This window comes from Lichenostomus cassidix, chromosome 4 (assembly GCF_008360975.1).
Source record: "Lichenostomus cassidix isolate B80296 chromosome 4, HeHo_3.0, whole genome shotgun sequence".
Classification (NCBI taxonomy): Eukaryota; Metazoa; Chordata; class Aves; order Passeriformes; family Meliphagidae; genus Lichenostomus; species Lichenostomus cassidix.
The window spans coordinates 68,634,430-68,654,953 of NC_139484.1; the positions used below are offsets into that span (position 1 = coordinate 68,634,430).

The window sequence follows — 20,524 nt, forward strand, 5'->3', positions numbered from 1 at the left end:
TCTGGACACATCCACCGTTCTGCAGGCATGGGCTGCACACCTTGTTCCTTGTAGAGCACCTTGCATTTAACCATATTTGCATTTGTATAGAAAGTCAGTGATTTCATTTCCACACTAGCTGGAGGCTAGAGTTACAAGTTAAAGTTATGTGCTTGATCTAGAACTGGGATTTGCAGAGATGTCTATGTGTGTTTGACAGCTGAATTAAACACATCATTGTGCCTGCTGCAGTAGGTCAAATCTGCTGTTCTCAAGTATGTTTGAGTGCATGTCATGGATCTGTGCATACTTCCTTTCAGCATGGGAACTGGGCACTTGCTGTTGACTTGTGTTCTGTTCCCTGCAAGATACCTTGACCTAGTTTTACTAGAGAGAAGATTTTTACAACATCTGAGACTGGATAGACTATTTCATATTGTGCTCTGTGGACATGTATGAATCTCTGGCCACTTCCATGAGCATTTCACTGGGGTGACTGGTGGATGTGTGACAAAATGGAAAAGGTCAAAGGAAAATGCAGAGCAAGAAACAGCTGTGAGAAATTAACTCCCTGGATAACAACTGATCTTAAAAGATTATATTAAAATGCAACTAATATGAATTAAATAAAAATAGTTTCTTTCCAGAAACAAAATTAACTTGAATGGATGAGCACTAGCGAATTTAAAAAAAAAAAAAAAAGCCTCATGGAAATGATCCAGTGTGTCTGACTGTAAGCACCTGGCAGGGAACATGTAACAATTCTGGGTCTTTGGAAAAGTTGGTCTTTGGAAGACTCAGGTTTCAGTGGGTCTCTCTTAACAGGAAAAAATAATTATGGATATGAGCCTTTGATGAGCAGTGCACAAGGTTAGGTAGCAGACACAGTGTATTGCCTTATGTGGGGCAGAGAGCCAGATGCACCACTGTTACATAAGCCTGCTGACCTGCATATAGAGCTTTGTGGTAATTGGAGTTTCAGAAAAATAAATCCTGTTCAATTTAGCTGACATGAAGATAGAAAACCCGGGTATGTTTACAGTGGGAAACTCCACAAAACATGTTATTCCCTAAAGGGCTTAATTTTGAAATTTAAATTGGGAGGACTCAAATATTTGGGACAAAGAGGATGGGTGAGGAGGCAGTTAATGTGATGCAAGCTCAGTCTGCTGACTAATGGTACGATCTGTAAATTTAGGGAATGGGACCACAAGATGTGTTGTACACCAGCCATAACAGCCTATTATTCAAGTGGTGCAGCATGAAAAAGATCATGCCAATTTGCAGAGGATTTTGATAGATTTCTTTAATTTGATTGTATTCTGATTTGAAATGAAAATTAGTGGGTTTTTTCTATTCTTAGTGAATAAAATAGAATATTTTCAGTTGGAAGGGACCTACAACAAACATTTACTCTGGAAGTAATGATATCTAGAACTAGAGACATCAGACTCTGGGGTCCCCAGCTTGAGGAATTCTGTCTGGATCCTCCGGCTGCCTAGGGTGCCAAGGAGTTGCACATTTCCAGATCTTCCAGGCTCTTGCTTCTCTTCCTTCTGCCTAGTGAGCTAACAGAGAGCTGGCAGCCTGGGAGTTTATGGGCAGAGATACTCTGCTCTGAGTTTCTTGGCATCCTGCCTAATGAGATCTGTAGAGGAGCCAGCAGCTTAGGAGCTCTGCAATCTCTGAGATAATCCTGGAGCAATAACTTCTTTCTAACTCCCACTCTCTGTCAACTTGTCAGGAAGACACTTGAAGAACAGGGAAGAGGACCTGGCAGGAAATTGGGTGTGATTTCTGCAGTGTCATCAAAGTCAAATGTGCCATTAAAAATGTTTCTGTCCACTTTTAGTAACTCCACGCAGAAATCCTTACATGTCAGCACCTGATTGTGGAGGTCCTGCATCCCTCTGCTTTAGATATCATGGGTACAAATCTCAGTGAGGTCAAAAAGGGGACAAAGAAATATTTACACCATTCCAGTATCTTTGTAGTTGGGATGTGGGTCACCTGCAGCTCTTCACACAGCACTAGCCTGCCTGTAGTCAGATGGCCTACAAACCCCAGTTGTCCTAAAAGTATTGGAACACGTGGTTATTCCAGGAAGGCTCTTCACTGACAGTCGCTGGAATGATGGTGCTGGAAAAGTAGATGAAATACATGTTGGTACTGTGTTTTTTCCCTTCTTCCCATGCTTGCTTTAGGATTAACCCTGAGGTCTGTGTCTGACTAGAGATATTGGTGCAAACAGTGTGCACAGGAGAATTGTCTGGGCACATGTGTGCTCCAAGCACATGCTCAAAATTCAGTGCAGGTATTGCCAGTGTGAGTTATAGCATACTAAAGGCTGCTGTGATTCATATTTATAATCTACAGCTACAGAGTGATGTTTTAGCAGCTATGGAGCCTTAGAAGGTGAGCATCCTCTTGCTTTTCCTAGACACAGAGCTGGAGGGTGGTGGGCCCTGTGGCTCACTGTCATGCTATGGCCCCTGCAGGGTGAATTAGGACTAACGATGCAATGCAAAATTGCCCAAATGACAGAGAGAATCTGGGCCACTGCATTCATCTTGTCTGATTTCCAAATTTTTCAGTGCTCAGGGGGACAGGATTATAACAAAGTTTGACTTCCTGCTATGTAGGTCATATGCTGCATGCTGAATCCTCCATCACAGGGGTAAAGCAGGACCAGGGAAACTTGATTTGCCTCTGTAAATATCAATGGGAATAGCAGATGTTTTTCTTTTACTGAATAATTTCCAAGGAATTTGGTTTGTGATAAAACCATCTAGATTTTTACTGTTGGTGGTACATTAAAATACGTTGCAGTAACTGCAGCTTTACTGCAATGTGCTGCAGTTATCAAACTCTGCAGTCTTTGGATTGCTGTGGCTGGGAAAGATTTAGTGTTGGTCTGGAGGCTTTGGGGGTGACAAGTGGCTTGTCTGGCTTTGCCATGGGGTGTTCAAAGGTACCATCACCCTCCTGGTCCTGCAGCCACAGCTGTGCATCCTCTGTCTGTGGCAGACAGGGCTGTGCAGGCTGCTACACAGATCTGCAGTGAGTTCATCTGGGAACAGAAAGCCTACGATTTGCTCACAGACTTGTAATGATGCTGCTTTGATTACTGCTTAAAAAAAAAACCCCAAAACTAAAATATGACCTACTCTAGCAGTTATCCTGGCATTTATGAGGACTTTATAAAGATGAGGCAAGGAAAACAAAGCAAAACAGATATTTTCAAATACTTGTGTCTTCCCTAAGCTTTTGCTATGGGGTGCAGAACATCTAGAAACCCTCCTTTTCAGATGCTGCTTAATCTGCTCTGGATGCAAATACGTCATTGTTCTCTGCATGGTTGGAGAGGTAGTGGGATAAAAAATGCTTTGCTGAGATGAGAATTCACTTGCCTGCTTTCCTTAGGTTGACAGAAGCAAGGCAAACCTGCTGATCAGTTACTCCGATGACTTTGCATTTTAGGGGAAGACATTTCTTTGTTACTGCTGCAGCTCTGTTGTAGCAATTAAAAAAAAATGTGTCTAAGGAGGAGGCAATAACTCTGAAAATGTCTTTGATGACTAAACATTATATTCTAAATATGCAGTGTTGCTGCTGAATTTTCCAGTCTCCTGTGAGTCATAAAATCTTGTCTCGTATTGAGTGAGCTATTCTTAATGACCTTGACTTAAAAAAAAAAAAGAAGCCTGTGACTTCCCCTAAGTCAAATAATTTAAATGAATGGTTTTCTGTAGGATATTTGCAGTGCCTTTCAGATCATTAAAATCCCTGAAGGACAATGGGCAGGTCTGCATTTGCAGGCATCACTGGTGTCCTGAGGACAAAGCCCCTCTGGCCCAAAGGGTGCTTGTGGCTTAGATCAATACACCCCTCGGTCTTGTGTGCAGCTGTTACCATGCAAATGTGAATAGAACTGCCTGGGAGGGTCATCTAGGAAAGAGATAGCATGTTCAGAGACTGAAGGGCTCAAACAGCCTTCACTTCCAAGGGCCTTATTTTGTCCTGCTGGCAATTTGTGCTCTTCAATCCCAGCAGGTCTCTCATATTTTCATGGCTGTACTTAGACCTTGTGGTAAGCATGTTTTTACAAGATTCATGGCTGTTACCTATTGCAAATATATCTGTTCCAGTGGTGTTCTACAGCTGCTCTGTGAGAATGATGTCACACATTGCCAGCACAATCTAATCATGAAGATTTCGATGTTAAGGGTGCCTCCCTGAGAAACTGTAAGGTGAAGGATTTGAAAATAACCAAGTTGAACACACTTTTCTGGCATTTTTTTGCAGGGGAGGGAAGCTGTGGGACTCTTGTGGATCAATCTAGCTGCTGCATTTTCAGCACTGGAAGAAACACTGTGTGTCTCAGTTGTAATTGGATGCATTATAGTACTAAAGCACACAGTGAATTACATTAGATGTCAACTATTTGTTGTGGGTTGCTCCTACTGTCAATTACTGTTGGTCATTTCTTCATAATGCTCACTTCTTTAACTTCAGCAGAACATGCACATAATGGGGTTTTTCTCCATTTTTGATTTGAAAAGATAATACTTCTGGAATTTGCTTTTCCATTGTACTGGGTTGCATCCTTGTGAGATGCTTCTCAAAATCAATGTGCCTGATAAATAGAAGGTACCACTCTGCCATCGTGTTTGGACATGTCATGCTGTCACTGTCTCTATGGTATGATATTAACTCATTTACATTAGCCTTTAAATTATGATTGTCTTAATGGGAGAAATGTAAATAATGCTAAGTTCATGTGCATAATTTACCACAAAATAGTGTCTGTGTTTAACAAGTGCTGTTAGATTTTCAAGGCTAATAAAAGCTTGGAGCTGTCTAAATGAGGCAGTGCCATTACAGGAAAATCAAATCAGCAAAGTAAATGGGGTCCTGTGGAAGATCCTTTGAATACAAAGGTGTTTTAATTGTTTCTTATTTTAAATTGGAATAGAGCCACTCCTTAATTAGGACCAGCACTGGGTGAACACTATCTTAAGAAAAAAAAAAAATCCAGCTGGTTTTTCTTCTTCTGTGTGTGTGTTCCAACAATCTGTGATCAGTCTTCAAGGTTTCCTAGTTTGTCATTTTAAATTGCTGAACTGCCTCATATCAGCACGTTTCACCCTAAGCCTCTTGGCAAGCCAGTTATCCTTGGCTGCATGTCCAAGATTTTGGGTTAGCAATTGATCTCATAACTGTAGCTGTTACTGCTGCCTGTCTGCAAAGTTGTGGAATATTTGATGAGCAGGAGGTTAGACATCAGGGACCTTCTGTAAGCATTTGCATCTCAGAGCTGCAAAGGATTGCAGGGACATTGTTCTAGAAGACAATTTTTGCAAGCAAGTGTATTATATATATTGATACACCATTAACAGAAGAAATTAACTCCCAGAATGATGTTCAGCACGACAGTGAGTTCAACTGCCCATGCACATTTACAAGACTCACATTTGTAAGTCCTCTTCACTATAGTTACCCAACCCTAATTAAGACTCTTAAGTTGTTCTTCTCAAAGCAGTGTGAAAGTGTCTCAGTGTGTGTGACATTTTTATGAAGAGCTCTGTAGCATTAAATAGCAGCACTGCTTGTACATTGTATATTGCCCATATTCTACTGTTAATGAAAATAATGTATTTTCCATAGAGTTGAGTAAGACAAGGCTCATTTATCTTTCATGAATTCATTTTTCCAGAATTACACCATTCATTTTGTAAGAAGGAAACTGACATAAAGCCAGAGCAATGATGTTGAATGAGATCTATATATGTAATATTGTCTATATTTAATACCTTTATTAAGCAGAAAAATGTAGAAATACATAATATAATTTTCTAACAGAAGAGAACATAATTGATTTGTGGTTTTCAGCATGCATGGTTGGTTAGTTGGTTGTTGGGGCTTTTTTTCCCTTGGATATAATTCCTTTCCTCTGAGATATCTGCAAGCTCAGTTGGCCATTGGTTATAATTGGGATCAATACGTCTTCATTGAGAGTTTAATGAGATTCACACCTCTTGAGCTCCAAAGTGAATCCATCAAGTAGAAATGCATTTCAGAAGCAGCAATTTGTGAATGAGAAGACTGCATTGAATACTATTTGATCTCCTTTTTTTTTTACCAAGCACAGAAATCAAATGTTTTAGCAAAGATTATGCTTTTGGTTATATAGCATTTCTTTACCAAACAGCTGAGGGATCCCATGTGTATTGCAGCAAAATGCAGCTTTGTAACATTTCCTCTCTTGTAATCACTTTTTTTCCCAGTTTTTCTACTTGCAGGTAACCAAAATGAAGAGGTTTATGTTTTAAAATAAGGTACTATAAAACTCATATTAAACAATTTGTGGTAGATAATTTTCTATTAAAGTGTGTGCATGCCATAAACACATTGATTTTCTGTAATTAATAGAAATTATAAAATGACTGGATGGTCAGGACTATATTAGTTATACCAAGTAAAATATCTGTAATTTTATTCTAAAATACTAAAGAACAGCACAGGCCCCCTTGCCTGGCATTTTCTCTCATTTGTGCTACTGTAGCTCCAGAATAGTGGTAAAAACTGGTGGTGCTTCAGTGGTTCCAAAGAAAGGATAATCTGTGACCCTTGATAAGGGCAGAGGCACAGCAGAGTACTTCTTTTATATTTTACAGCAGAAACTCTTTTCAGGCGTTGCATGGTGTCTTCTTCAAATATTTATTCACAAATAGCAAAAATACTAATTTCTTTGCTGGATATAAAGAAGTTTTATTAATTTCCCGAATTTGCAATTTCTTCACTTTAAATACCTCTAGTGCTACAAACCAATGGAAATACAGTGTTTCTGGCCCTACACATCAGGGCTGAGGTACTGAGCAGCCACAGTGTCCTGGTGATTTCATATCTTTAATGCTGTGTTACATGCTGGGGAAGTTCCTAATATACTTTGACTGATATTATTCTGAAGTGACACTGGAGCAGTTGGAAGTGCAGAATGGTCTGTCACCTATACCCACTTGAGATATCAGACATTATTTAAGTCATATGTTTTTATGGTGCTATCACCATATTTCTTTTCTTTCAGATGATCAGAATAAAATAACATCCTCCTTTTACAATCTTTGTCTTCTAAATGGAAGGAAATATTTGATTTCAAATCCTTTGTGTGCATTTATTACAGGTGGGCTCAGTGATCTGAAAATAATGATCTTCCACCATCTAAATGAGCACAGGCACTCTTTGAAGATGCCATAGAGATTTTAGAAATATGTGTGCAGTCCTGCAGCTCTTAGTTTTCTTCCTTCCAGATGCTGTTTGTCTTTAAAATCTCTAAACTGGCTTGTTCCTTTCCGACTTCAGTGCACACTCTGAAAGTTTTTGCAAAGCTTTTATTGCTGTACCTCCTCAATGGGATGAAAATGAATTTCTGCCACGCTGTGCCCTGCAGGGGATGGAGACCATGGACACTGGCAGTGGGCACAGAGCTCTGCTCTCCAGGGAGATGATTGGAGTGGAGGAGTCCAGCAGGACAGCTGTCTTTAAGAGGTGGTCAGTGCTAGTTTTGTTCCACCACTATGAGCTGAGGTGGATGAGCTTACATAGAGCAGTCACTACTATTTTAATAACTGTATTCTTTCCATCATCTGTCTGAAAAAGCTGAGCTGGCCAAGGGACAGCAATGGCCTTGGCTGGCAGTACTGGTGCTCTGTGAGCTTCCTTAAAAATGGTAGTTTAGATACTTGAGATAGAAGACCACTTGTCCTGTGAGAAGAGGCCAAGGGGCTGGTTCTAGGCTGGTTCACCCTGAGGAAGAGCCAGCTTTGAGGGGACCTCACAACAGCCTTCCTGAAATGGTGAGGCAGCAACTGAGAATCACAGAACCATAAAGAAGAGAGAGCCAGGCCCTTCACAGTGATCCATGGTGAGAGGGTGAGACACACAGGGAATAAGGTGAAAAAGAGAAGCTCAGACTGGATAAAGGAAAACCATTTCCCTCATGAGGACAGCCCAGCATTGGGACAGGCAGCCCAGGAAGGCTGTGCATTCTTCATCTCAGGAGGTTTTCAAGATTTGATTAGGTAAACCCTGAGCAAACTGCTCTGACTTTGGAACTGACTCTGCTTTGAGTAGTTGATCTAAATGACCTTCTGAAGTTCTTTCCTATGATCTTACAGTTTCCTGATACTTAGCACAGAATGAACAAGTACAGATGTGAAGGACTGGGAGCAGCAAGAAGAAATAAATGCTGGTGGCTTACAGAGGTGGTAAAGATTAGAGATCAAATGAGTGCATGAATATGGATCACTGATCTTTGTTATGCTGGAAATAATCTGGTTCTGGCTTAGAGAGCAGTGCACACTCATCACTTTTATGTTTCAAGGTTTCCTTTGAGGTTCCAGTGCCACAGAGAAATCAGTTTTGTTTAATGACCTTCTACATTAGCAGTTCTTTGTGTTGGTGACTGAAATTGATTTTGCTTGTGATGTGAAGGAGCACAAGCCCAGCCTCTGCATCATTGCTCAGCCATTTGCTTTAACCCTACCAAAGAATGGGAGGCCAGCAAATTTCTGAGCATCACAAATACCCATCCTGAAGCTCTTAGGTACAGTATTGATAAAGACTCAGCTGGTTTTTAATCTCAGTGATGCATGGTTGGAAACTACACCTTTGTGCTTGAACCCTGGAAATGCTTGGTCGATATTTTTCTTTGGTAAAGTAACACCATAAAGACCTTTCTTATTTTCGTTGAGCATTTCACAAGAGAGACTCCCTCCCTGACCAGAGTAATTACAAAACAATTCATTAGCGGTTTATGTTCCACACTTCTTAGTTAGATAAGTGGTGTGAAGAAAAAGAATAAGAGAGGGGTGGAGCATAAATTTGTCAGGGAAATAAGACCACAAGGAGCACAAGGCTTCATAAAGACTTCAGGTGGACAATAAAAGGAGGGGTGAATAACTCACATAAGAAGGAGCAAGAAAAGACTAAGAGGATGAAAGAATTTTGAATGGGAATGTGAAGGATCTGACAAAAGGAGAAAGGATAACTGGCAGCTAACATTTCAAGAAAAATAGAATAAAAATTGGCGGAAATATTATGCAAATAGTGACTTTTACAATTCTAAATGCTCTTAACCCTAGAGGCGCGTGTTTGACAAATATTCTTTAACCCCAATTTTGGAAAATTAGAGAACTCAGTATAAATTTCAATTGGTGGATAACAAAAGATGTGACCACTAAAGTACAAAAACCCGTAAGTTCATTGAATGAGTGAAGTTTGAATCAGATTTCCATTATTCTGGCCACACCAGTTTTCAGTGATAGTTTTTTCAAACACAATTTTCAATTACAAGTATCCCTGGTACTTTAGGGACATTCTTCCTTTTGAACAAGTCAGTAAAATGACAACAGACAACAGTAGGTAGCTCCTCTGCAAACCAGTCAAGGAAATAAAATTGCAACCTCTCTGTCTTCTAAAATAAAGCTAAATTTTAGGAGGACCTAGAGACACCCTGCTGATCCTCCCCAGAACCCATGTACAGTAATTGGATCACAGAGAGAAAACTTCATTATGACTAGAAGAGGAGAGAAAGGGATGTATTTCAGACCATCCCAAAATACAAGGCCAGCTCTGCTTTTACTAAGTCGTATTTCTCTTCATAATATTAGTTATAAATAAGTACCTGATGTCCTGAAACAGCCTTGGAAGGTGTGGATAGCAAAGACTGAAAGTGTGTTCTCTTGTGTGTTGTTTTGATTGCACTTAGACTACAAAGACATTAATCAAAAAGAACATGATCTATGGAGACTCTAGCAGTGTTCTCTTTCTTTGCTTGGAGGTAAGTATGAACTGCAATGGATTTTCTTTGTTTGCAGTACAGTCTGGACTTTATTAGAAGATGCAAAAAGAAAGAATTCTAAAACCAGTTTTGTTTGGATGCACCTACAGCAGAGGCAGAATTAATGTATAATGTCTCACAAAGGCTGCAGAAAGCTTCTGGTGGTGTTTTGAATGAAAAGCAAGTCTGAACATTTACCAGTTTCTGATCCAAGAAGGAGAGCTGAACTAGGGAGTATGCAAGGGCTCTAAATTCCTCTCATCACTAGGAATCCTTGATGTCCTCCTGCCCAGCTGGCACTCTCCTGGATCAGTGACTAACTCTGGCATATTTTACTGGTTTTGTGTCCTACAATAACCCATCTGGCTGCTTCTCCAAAAACAATGACCTCCCCTTTATTACTTTGCCACACTCTGCAGGATTTTTCTTCAGTTCTGTTCTTCATGATTGGAAAAATCTTTCCATCCTGAAGTACAAGCCATAAAGGCTCTCTTCTTTCTCAGTTTTTAATTTTTCTCTTTTGGGCAGCATGTTGGTAACTGGGACACATTTTAGCAATGACAGTTAATTACTATCACCAGCCAGTTATTACAATAATAATTGCAACATAAAATTTTAAATAAAATCCTGTGTACTTGAATTAGTTTGAAAACAAACCAGTAGGAGATCACAAGTCAGGATTATAATTTAATAGGGAAAATTAAAAATAAGTGAAATAATACAAGGAAAAGCACTAACAGGGTAGATACAACCTGACATCCTGTTAGGGTGGTGGCAGCAGTCCAAGTGAAGTATAGGTTGAAGCAGTAATCCTGTGGAAGGTCTGGTCTCCAGCTGAAGCTCCAGTGGCAGCTTTTGGCCTCTGGGAATCAGTAGACAGAGCTGACTTGGGCAGTTCCCAGGCCAGGTTATATCCAGGTGGGAATGCTTGGCTCCTCCCTCCTGGGTGGAGCATCTCACAATAGGATGAGATAATTCCATGAGTCATGCAGTTGGTTCTTGATAGCTCATTGACAGTTCTCAGGGGTGAGTCACAGCAGGAGATAACAGCTAATGGCCCACAGCTGGTGGTAATAGAATACTAAATACATCTATATTGTAACCTAGGACAACACTATTGTAATTTCTTTTATTCCTGATGTACTAAGATGTATGTTTCTCAAATAGACATCAGGTTTTAGCCAGAGTTAAATATGGAGGCAGTGCATCACTGGTGAAAATTGACAATAATAATGATAGCTTCAGTGGAAATTGTAAAGACTGATAGAACGCTTTGCAGGCTTTGAACCTAATATCTGAGGAAGGATGCAAATGGTGAATATTTCTCTGAGATGCATTATAGAAGTAGAACTAACTTGGAAAGTTGGATTTGTGATGGCTGTCATTCCATAAGTTGGACTTTATCCATGAGACTACTTCTGTATATCCCTGCCACGTTGGTTATAAAATGGTGTTGGGAAAATGGCAGGGAGTGTTTGTTTCCATATTGACAAATGGATGTTCATCTTATATACAAGAAGGAGTAGCAAAAGGGAAAAGCATTAAAATGCTTTTCACCCTAAATCCATAAATTGTGGGAAAATGTCTCAATATGTTTTGGACAGTTTAGTTTCTACAATGAGCTGCCATTATGCTATGTTTGTGTGGAAGCACCTGGGCACACTGCTTCCCCAATGCTTTATTTTGATCTTGAATGAATACAAACCAATTCCTTAAATTGTGAAAATCCAGGAACTTACCTTATGTTTTTGTCTTTTTTTTTCTTCCTTTTTTTTTTTCTCCCTTTTTTTTTTCTCTTCCTTCCTCTTGTCCAGGGAAGAATGTATCAGTCACACGGAAGAAACAGTACAGCTCTGAAGGAGCGATGAAATGTGCTTTGGCCTGGCGGTGACTGCAGCTGCTACATTATGGGAAAAAGTGAGAAGTTGCCCTCAGTTACCATCTGTGCCATTTTAGCCACCTCCTGTAGTGGAAGCTGGCCGTGCAGGCCAACCCAGTCTGTGGTCTGAGTCTGAGTTTTGTGTTGTTTTGTTTTCTTGGGGTCTCAGCATTTGCATTTTAAAGCAATTACCAAGTTAAGCACAATCTCTGTCTTCTCAAGTCTGCTCATGTGGGTATGTAATATCTTCAGCCTCATGTGGCTTTGAGCATTCCTGAAAGAGTCTTTGATCTGAGTTGGGATGTTTAGTATATATGAGGATGTGATACTTGAGGGTACAAACTGTTTAGCAAATGAGACAGAATGGCATTTTTACAAGGGTAAATTGGAATTAGGAATGTACTTTGTGTGTGCTGAGAGGCACTTGGAACATCAAAGTGCTCTGTCCTAATACTCTGAGTATTTCAACCACATGAATAGGCCACACTGAATTTAACTTTCAGATAAAGCACTTGCAGGCACACATGCTTTTCCTGAAACAGGTGGGTTTGTGCACACTGGTTGGTAGTAGCACATGTGATGCAAACACATTTTGCAACCGTGCTGCACAATACAGGTTACACACCCACAGCCCCTAATATTAATCTTTGAGTACCATTTGGGCAGGTGGGAAAACGTGAGTTCTGCCACCAGACCTATGCATAAGGGGTCATTGGGTGTCTCCATCCATTCTGTAACTGAAGGCACACAGCACTGTTGAGTCTGGCAGTACTCGTGCTGACCTGAACTGCAGCAGCTGCTCTCAAACTGTCTCTTACATTGTGATGCACTTTCAGTTTTGATAACTGCTTTATGACTTGAATTTCCCTTTTTTCTTTTTTTAATGTTGAGCTAACTGCTAGGACGTGCTGTCTTTACAATGTGTAGTTGCCAGTAATTACAGATATCCTTTGAAAGGAAGCAGCAGAAGAATAAACCGTGGAATCCCAAATCAGATTAATGTAATGTGCATTTCTAGATTACAATTAGTAACAAGATGACATGTTGTCATGGTAACATGTGAAGCTTAACTACAAGTTCCTAAAATAAAGCAATGACATATGTGTAGGTTTCTACCCATTTGCATACTATCCACCTGAAAACATACATGATTTCTATAACACTCATGCAATTAAACCCTACTTCTTTCTTCTGAATTAAGTGTTGAACTAAAAAATCAGGCCTCTTTCCTAGTATTTATGCAAAATCTCCCACCATAAATGAAAAACGTTGATAATGAAGCTGTCCATTTTGTAACATCTTAAGCTATTTGTCTTCAGGTTTCATTTTAAAACAGGTAGTGTAAGGAATGTAGAACACACTTAATTCTTTGTGGGTTTTACCACTTTAAGCTCCTTGAAATTCTACCACGTCCTAATGTGAAAATTGTCTCACCAATATTGGAAAGTCTGTTTATTAATTAAATTGGTAGACCAGTGGGTGTGTTTCATGTGGCAGAGGATTAAGAATTAAAATCCCAATTTTACCTCAAATCACTGTAAGAAAGCAGTAAACTTTTAATGTGATGTTGCTAGCTAAAACAGAGAGCCTAGCTATTATTTTCTAGTTGCCTTACAGTGAAAAGTGTTATATCTACTTGTTACAGAGCCTGTTTGAGTTTCTTTCACTAAGCAGAAGTTAATTTGTTTAATGTGCTGTCTGTGGTAGAGGTGTCAGGACATACTTTACATGTATTGTCATTTCATGGTAAACCTTCAGAGAATGAAAAATTGGGCACTTTGTTCTGATTGCTTTATATGCACAATATTGTTTTGACCAAATTCTTTAGTCAAAATTAAGATGCTGCTAAATTCTGTAAGTCAATCTAATCTTCTTCTGTCACCCTAAATAGACAAGATGGGCAGTGTTACATGGAAAATATGGTTTCTTTGGCAGTTCACATATTTATGTATACTTTACTGTATAGAGCATTGGAAGATATTGAAAATGCAGCTTGCAGGTTGCTCTTTAAGCGACCTTTAAATCCCAAATTCTGTTCTTCACACCACTATGGATGGCAAATGCTGCAAGTACAATGATTGACTCTGGCGTGATAATCATGTTACATTCAGAATAATGCAGTTGCTGGGAAATGTGTCACATACAGCAGAGTTCCCAGGATAAACCGGCTGCTAAGGCATGGCTGATGTTTATCCTGTGGCCTTTTGGAAAGTGGAAACTCTGATTTTTGTGTTTCATAAATCTACCTGTATTTCTCACTTGCAGATGAAGGTTTTTAGTATATGAATTGACTGTGGTTATGGGGTGGAAGGAGGGACATGTGCATGCTGGGTTTTGCCACTAGTCCTTTGGAAATCCTTTAGTGCCTTAAGGAGGCAGAGGGCTAAGAGACCTTAGGATTATAGAAATTTGTCCAAATCTCTTTCCTGCTTTATCAGAATTCCTTTAAAATATATTGTGCCTTTGGCTCCAAATACATTTGCATTGGAAATCAGTAGCCATGGGATTATGGACAGGAATTTTTGTCCCTGTAGAAATGTTAGGAAAGAGAGTGTACTGTTTCTTGTATAGGATGTGATCTAAAAATATAGCTAACTTAAATTCTACCATCGGGATTCACGTATACTGGGAAAGTTGCAAGTTGCAGTTAAAGGCAGGGAAAAAAAAGAAAAGAAAAAGAGAAGGTTTAAATATACTGGATTAAATGCTTGTATTACTGAAGTGACTGGCAAATTTCCACTGGCTTTCTTGGGACCAAGATTTCATGCTTGCTTCTCCTTGGCTTAAGAAATTCTCACATGTGGTAGATACGTGGGCATCATGTTCTCTTTAAATGTTGTAGGAGAGGAGCAGAGAGATTAGTGGTTTTGGAGACCTGCCTTGATTTGGAATTGCTGGGATCTGTGGTATAAATCTCTGTTCACTATTGTTTCTCTGTGTAATGTAGACTCTTGCTATGGGAATATGAATATGCAAATGTAAATTCCAATGTGAGAGGTTACTGTGCAGTGTACACTAACCGATGCCAAACAACTACATTTCTCTACATTCTGAATTGTGGTCCTTTTGAAAAAGAGGGAAAATATAACTACCAGATGAAAACCACTCCAGTGCCAAAAAAGCCTGCGTGAGGCAATTCATATACTCACTGATGGTCCTAAGCAGCTCTTAGGAAAAGTGGAATAAGCTTTTAGCTCATGAGGGAATTTTATCTTCTAGGAATTAAGAGGAATTTGTTGGTAAAGAGCTAAATTAAAAAAAGAAAAAAAAAGAAGGCCTGAAAATCAGACTGGTGGTGGTCTTCTCTTTTGCTCCCTGTGATGAAAAGCAACTTTTAAATAATATGTAAATAGTTAAAAGAAAATCATTACATGGCTCGCAGTGTGTAAGACAAGGCCCAGCATGGAACAGATTTTTATAGCTTATTTATAAATTCCGCTTCTGTCTTTTGTTTGGAACTTGGAAAAGGAAACCATGTAAATTAAATAAGGAGTGAAGACTTAGTGCACACATTTGTTGACTGAAACAAAAATATTTCCCCACCTCCTGAGGTATTTATGAGTAATCTGGGATGAATAATGCACTGAGATCTGCCTTTTGAGCTCTAGTGCTGTACAACTATTTAATACTTTTGCACAGCCAACAGAGGAGTGGTAACCAGAAGCCATGAAGAGCAGTTGTTAGGGTCACAAATTGGGATCCATTTGAAGAGGTACCAAAGAATGCACAAAAAGTCTGGGATTTATGGTGTGATACTTATTAAAGAGGTATACCAGTTAGACTGGGGATGGAGGGGTGTTTGTAAATAAATGCAAAAAGTTTAAACTCTGGCCCATAACTGCCCTGTCACTGGGTGTCACATTAGTCTCAGCTATGTGAGAAGCTTCAGTAGTATAAAAGAGACCACATATTTTAACTGTTCCAGTAAAACCTTCTGGATAACTCTTCAGCAAAGATTTCCACTTTTAAGACTTTTTCCATTGATATCAACTGTACATATGTATTAATATTCAGTGTAACTAGGAGGATACAGAATTGTAATGAAGTCACAAAGTCTACTTGCTGATCACAGATTTGTAACTCTCACAAATTATGTAAGATATGTTGACATTTTATCTTGTTAACAAGATGTATTTTTCTATGTTAGCTAAATGTATAATTTGTATAATTTTGTACATTAAATGTATGCATATTTTAAATTAAAAACATTATAATTTTATTATTTTAACTTTAAAATGGTGACAGCTTCTGAAATACAGTTTTATATACAACTGTATCCATGGATAGCAACCCAAGAAGTCTGTTTTGAGGAAGGGGCCACATGATCTTCTAACACAGTAAGGAAACTGCTACACCTGAGCTCTTGCTCCTCTTGGTGGAGGAGCTGCCATTCAGCATCTGCTGAGTTAGTGGAATTAATATGAATTTGCAGAATACTATGGGCTGAATCACTGCTCATGAAGTGGGTAACCTGATCCTCCCCCAGCTTGTAGCTGTGTTTTGGATTCACAGTTCCTGTGTGTCAGGAGACAGCTCAAATCCCCGATCCCTGGGATATGGTTTTGTGTGGGGAGGAGGACACTGCTGTCTCATACAGCATTCCCACAGAGCAGAGAGGGACACTGACTCAGTGACTTGGCAACTCAGGTACTCCTCTGGAAGAAGGAGAGCTCATGTCTCTCACATGCATTCCCTTTGGACCGTTCATGCCTTTTTTGTCTGATGATTCTGTTGTAAAATGCACAATAGCAAAAAATAGGTGAAAAATGTGCATTCCATATTCTCCCTGCACCAGGGAAGTCCTGTTCCAGCTTGTGAAGTTCACACTGTTGCAAGAGCTCGGCTGCAACCAAAGCCAAGCAGGTATGTGATACCCTTCTTGTTGGGCTTTTGTCCAGCAGGATGTTGAAGGTTTTGTTGTGTGAAGCAGGTATGTCTCTAGGTTTTCTGTTATTGCTCATCCAGTCTATTTGGAATGAATGTCCTACAGGAAGAGGGAGCACTTTCAATCAAGTTCAGTCCTCTTTTCGTCAAGCAATGTCAAAACGGAATGAGATGCACTGTCTGCAAGAGCATATACCAAAGCAAAATATTTCTCTGAAGCTGCATACTTGTTTTTAGGCAAACTCACATGGTGCCAGCATATCAGGAGGCAATTGGGTCTGCTTCTAAACCCTCCATTTTATCTCTTTCTGAACAAAGGAACAGTATGCATCTGGTGACTGAGAACAGTTTTTAATAAACCAAGGGCTATGTTGTGAAAAAAACCCCAAAAAATTTAAAAGCTGAGACAGATTCTGGTAAGATTTCAGGCTTATTTCTAACTAGAAAGTTGAATGCTGTTTTCTAAAGCATTGATTTGACATGTTGTCTGAGTCTCTTTATGTATCAGAATTAATAAGAATCTCCTGGCTAAATACTGAAAAAATGGCATTATTCCTTTTTTATTTAAAAAACCCTGAGAACTCTGGAAACCTGAACAGTGTAATCTAACTAGATGCCAAGTGTAAACAGAGTCCATCTTTCTTAGCTTTATGGATGATAAATAAAAGATGCTCTTCATTTAGCAGATGTATGCAACATACTGGACCTACTATGGGACCATCAGTTTGTATTCTGAAAGTTCAAATTAATCTCTTGATTGCAAAGAAATAACTCCTAAAATGAATATTTTTTTCAATACTTGCAAGGACAGGCAGGACACACATCACACTCCATGTACCACCTGAATATTTCACTAACTGTCAGGGTTTGGAGTCCTGTGGAGGAACAAATTGAGTTTTTTCCCCCAACATGATCAATAAATCTCAATGTTACCATCGGGAACAAAAAAATCAATATTTGCCCATACCAGAGAAGACATTAAGGAAGCAACAAAGCAATGTCCTACAAGCCAGACTTACTTTTTTCACACACACCAGTGAAGCCTCCATATGATATTAACGTGTTAATGTGGAAATATGATTTATTAAGTGAGCTGTGGCATCTTCTGAGCAATATATGCACAGAGATGTCATTTGACTAAAATCAGAGTGCTGATAACCAATAATAAGTGAAATTTTCACTAGCTTCCTAACTCCCCTCATGTGAACAAAACCCATAGTGTTGAATACACACAAAGGGAATTCAATGCAGCAGGTCTCACAGTATTATAAATGCAGAAAAGAAAGATGTTTTCCTTGGATGTACTTTGGCATTGCTCAGGTATGTCACATCACTGTTTTTTCACATGGTTTGGGTCCATGGCTAGTTGTTAATGAGAAAGATGGTTATCTGGACTCATTTCATCCCTGATGAAATCCCAGGGATCTCTCTCTCTTTAAGCTCCCACTTTTCCTGATCTACAATTAGTAACCTGCAATTTTTCTCGTGCTGGGACCACCAGGTATGCCTGTGGACCACAGACAACAGTGCTGTGTGGCTGGGCTTGTATTCAAACAGCACAATTTACATGAGCAGTAAACAGGCCTCGTGATTGATCCACTGCTTCAAATTTGCTTAGTCACGTAATCAATCTCAGACCAGTTTGTTACAAAACACTGTTTCAGGGAAACAGAAAATGTCCCTTATGTAACTACTGGCGTAGTCAAAAGCTGTAACAATTGGCAGAGATTGGCTGCATGTGCAGAAGAGGAGTGTCCAAGGACTTGTGAATTCGGTCGATGATCTCCTCAGGCATTGTCAGACAGGTAGGGCTGTAAAGACGGACTTTCTGAAGTGGGCTGTGCGGAGAGCTGAGGGGAGCACAGCCTCCACCTCTCCTGCCCGTGCTTTTGGGAGCTTGGATCCCTCACAGTGAAACGAAGTCCTCCCCCGTTTGCCTCTTTCAGCCGAGGCGAAGGCAGGCAAGCGGCGGCCCGGCAGCCTCCCGGGGTGCTGAAGGGACAGCTCCGGGGGGCGCGCCGCACCAGCCGCTCTGAGGGGACAGGCGGGGACAGCCCGGCTCGCCCCCTCCGCGGGGCCCGGCGGGTTCTCAGGGGCCGTGGGCCGCACACCCAGGCCCGCCCAGCCGGCGCTGGGGCAGGGGCTCGGGCAGCGCTCGGCGCGATCACTTCCGTGTCAGGGCCGGCGCCCGCCGCCTGCTCCCCGCTGCCTGCTCCCCGCCGCCTGCAGCCCCTGCCTGCTCCCCGCTGCCTGCTCCCCGCTGCCGGCCCGGCGTGCGGAGGGGTCGGGCGCCGTGTCCGCGCCGCCGCAGCGGGGGAGCGGCAGCCGGGGGCGGCGGGGCGGAGCAGAGCTGCCGCTACCCCCGCGGGCACCAGCTGCTGCGGCAGGGGCAGCGCCAGCCCCCCTGCCCGGAGGCTGGGGCTGCTTGTGCTTCCTCCCACGCTCCGGCCGCCCCTCGCTCTTCTCCGCGCCGCTCTCCCTGCGGCCGCAGCCCGGCCCCCAGCGCCGCTGGCCCGTCCCCGCCCGTACCGGGGGCTGCCGCGGCCGCGCCCCCCGCCCCGCCCGGGCACCGCCGCAGCTTCTCCCGCGGAGGGGGGCGGGGGCAATGTGAGTGAGCAAAGTGGGAGAAACTCCCTCCGGCTCGCTCGGGGGGGCTGGGGAGGTTCGGAGCTTTTCTTTTTTCTCTTTTTCTTTTCGCCTCCCTTTTTTTTCCCACCCCCGAAGCCGCGCAGCAGCAGGTGACCGGCGCCCGCCCGCCAGCAGGGCAGGACCCCGAGGCACCGGCCGGGTGTGCATGCGGCGGGCTCCCTCCCTGCCTCCTCCCCCTGCCTCCCGCCCCCCGGATCATTCTACACCGGGGGAGCTGTGCACTGCGGTCCCTGCTCGGGGATCGCTGCTGCTCTTCCCATTCGTCAGGGGCTTTCCAATCACCTGCCTCTGCCACCCTCTCCGCTCCGCTCTTTGTACTTTATTTTCACGTGCTCTTTACTAACACGGCTATTTTTAAATCCCGCTCGGATTTATTTCTCTCTCTTTCTTTCTCTCTTATTTCCCCCTATTTTTTTCTTTTTTCTTCTTCTTCTTCTTTTATTTTTTTTTTTCCGGGGGGGTGGGTGGGGGGAGGGAGGTTAACGTTTGCAGTTCCCTAAGGGAAAGATCCCACCAGCCAACCCAGCTCCGCCACTGCTGCATCCATCCATTCATTTTTATGGTCACTAACAGCCTATCCCGGTAGTGGAAGGTGCAGAGAAGTGGGAGGCAGGGAGAGAGAGAGGGAGAGAGAGAGAGAGATCCGGACAGCGAGAATGGCCGAGAGAAAGAGGAACTGGAATAAAGAAGATGACCTGCCTGTGTATCTAGCTAGGCCGGGCACGACAGCCCAGACACCGCGGCAGAAATACGGGGGAATGTTCGCCTCCGTGGAGGGGGCCTATGAGAACAAAACCATCGACTTCGACGCCTACAGCGTGGGGAAGAAGGGGTCCCGGACCCCGCGGAGCGGCAGCCGGCACGACATGCTGGACGGAGGGGACAACTACAGCGAGACCGCCAGCGACATCAGCGAGATCTCTGGCTCCGTCATCAGCTCCCCAGGAGACCGGGAGGACAAGACCCCGGGCGTGGAGATCAAATACCCCACGGGGAAGGAGCTGCTGCAGGGCCAGGACAATGGACAGGTGAGCGGGGCCCGGGCAGGGGGGGAGGGAGCCGCCGCCCCCGTTCGCTGGGCGATCCGAGCCGAGATTGCTGTACCGAGCCGAGCCGAGCCGAGCCGAGCCGAGCCGAGCCGAGATTGCTGTGCTGAGCTGTGCTGTGCTGTGCCGTGCCGTGCCGAGCCGAGCCGTGCCATGCCGCAAAGCCCTACTCGCCCGCGCAGGGGGCTGGGGGCTGCCTTCGCGGGGGAGTTCCGGCACGGCAGGTCGGGGAGGCGCGGCCCCCTC

The 20,524-nt window shown here is 42.4% G+C and overlaps 2 protein-coding genes across 2 annotated transcripts in view; both read left to right on the forward strand.

Annotated features, from left to right (window-relative positions):
* C4H4orf50 (chromosome 4 C4orf50 homolog) overlaps positions 1–15,935 on the forward strand; it is an 84,516-nt gene extending 68,581 nt beyond the window's left edge. The window contains exon 16 of the mRNA XM_085059774.1: positions 11,635–15,935. The gene's annotated coding sequence lies outside the window, so the exon portion shown is untranslated. The remainder of the gene's footprint in view (positions 1–11,634) is intronic.
* A 3,750-nt stretch (positions 15,936–19,685) lies between these two features.
* Positions 19,686–20,524, forward strand: part of CRMP1 (collapsin response mediator protein 1) — a 50,339-nt gene continuing 49,500 nt past the window's right edge. The window contains exon 1 of the mRNA XM_085059786.1: positions 19,686–20,260. Within this exon, the coding sequence (XP_084915912.1) occupies positions 19,889–20,260 (372 nt within the window). The 5' untranslated portion in view covers positions 19,686–19,888. The remainder of the gene's footprint in view (positions 20,261–20,524) is intronic.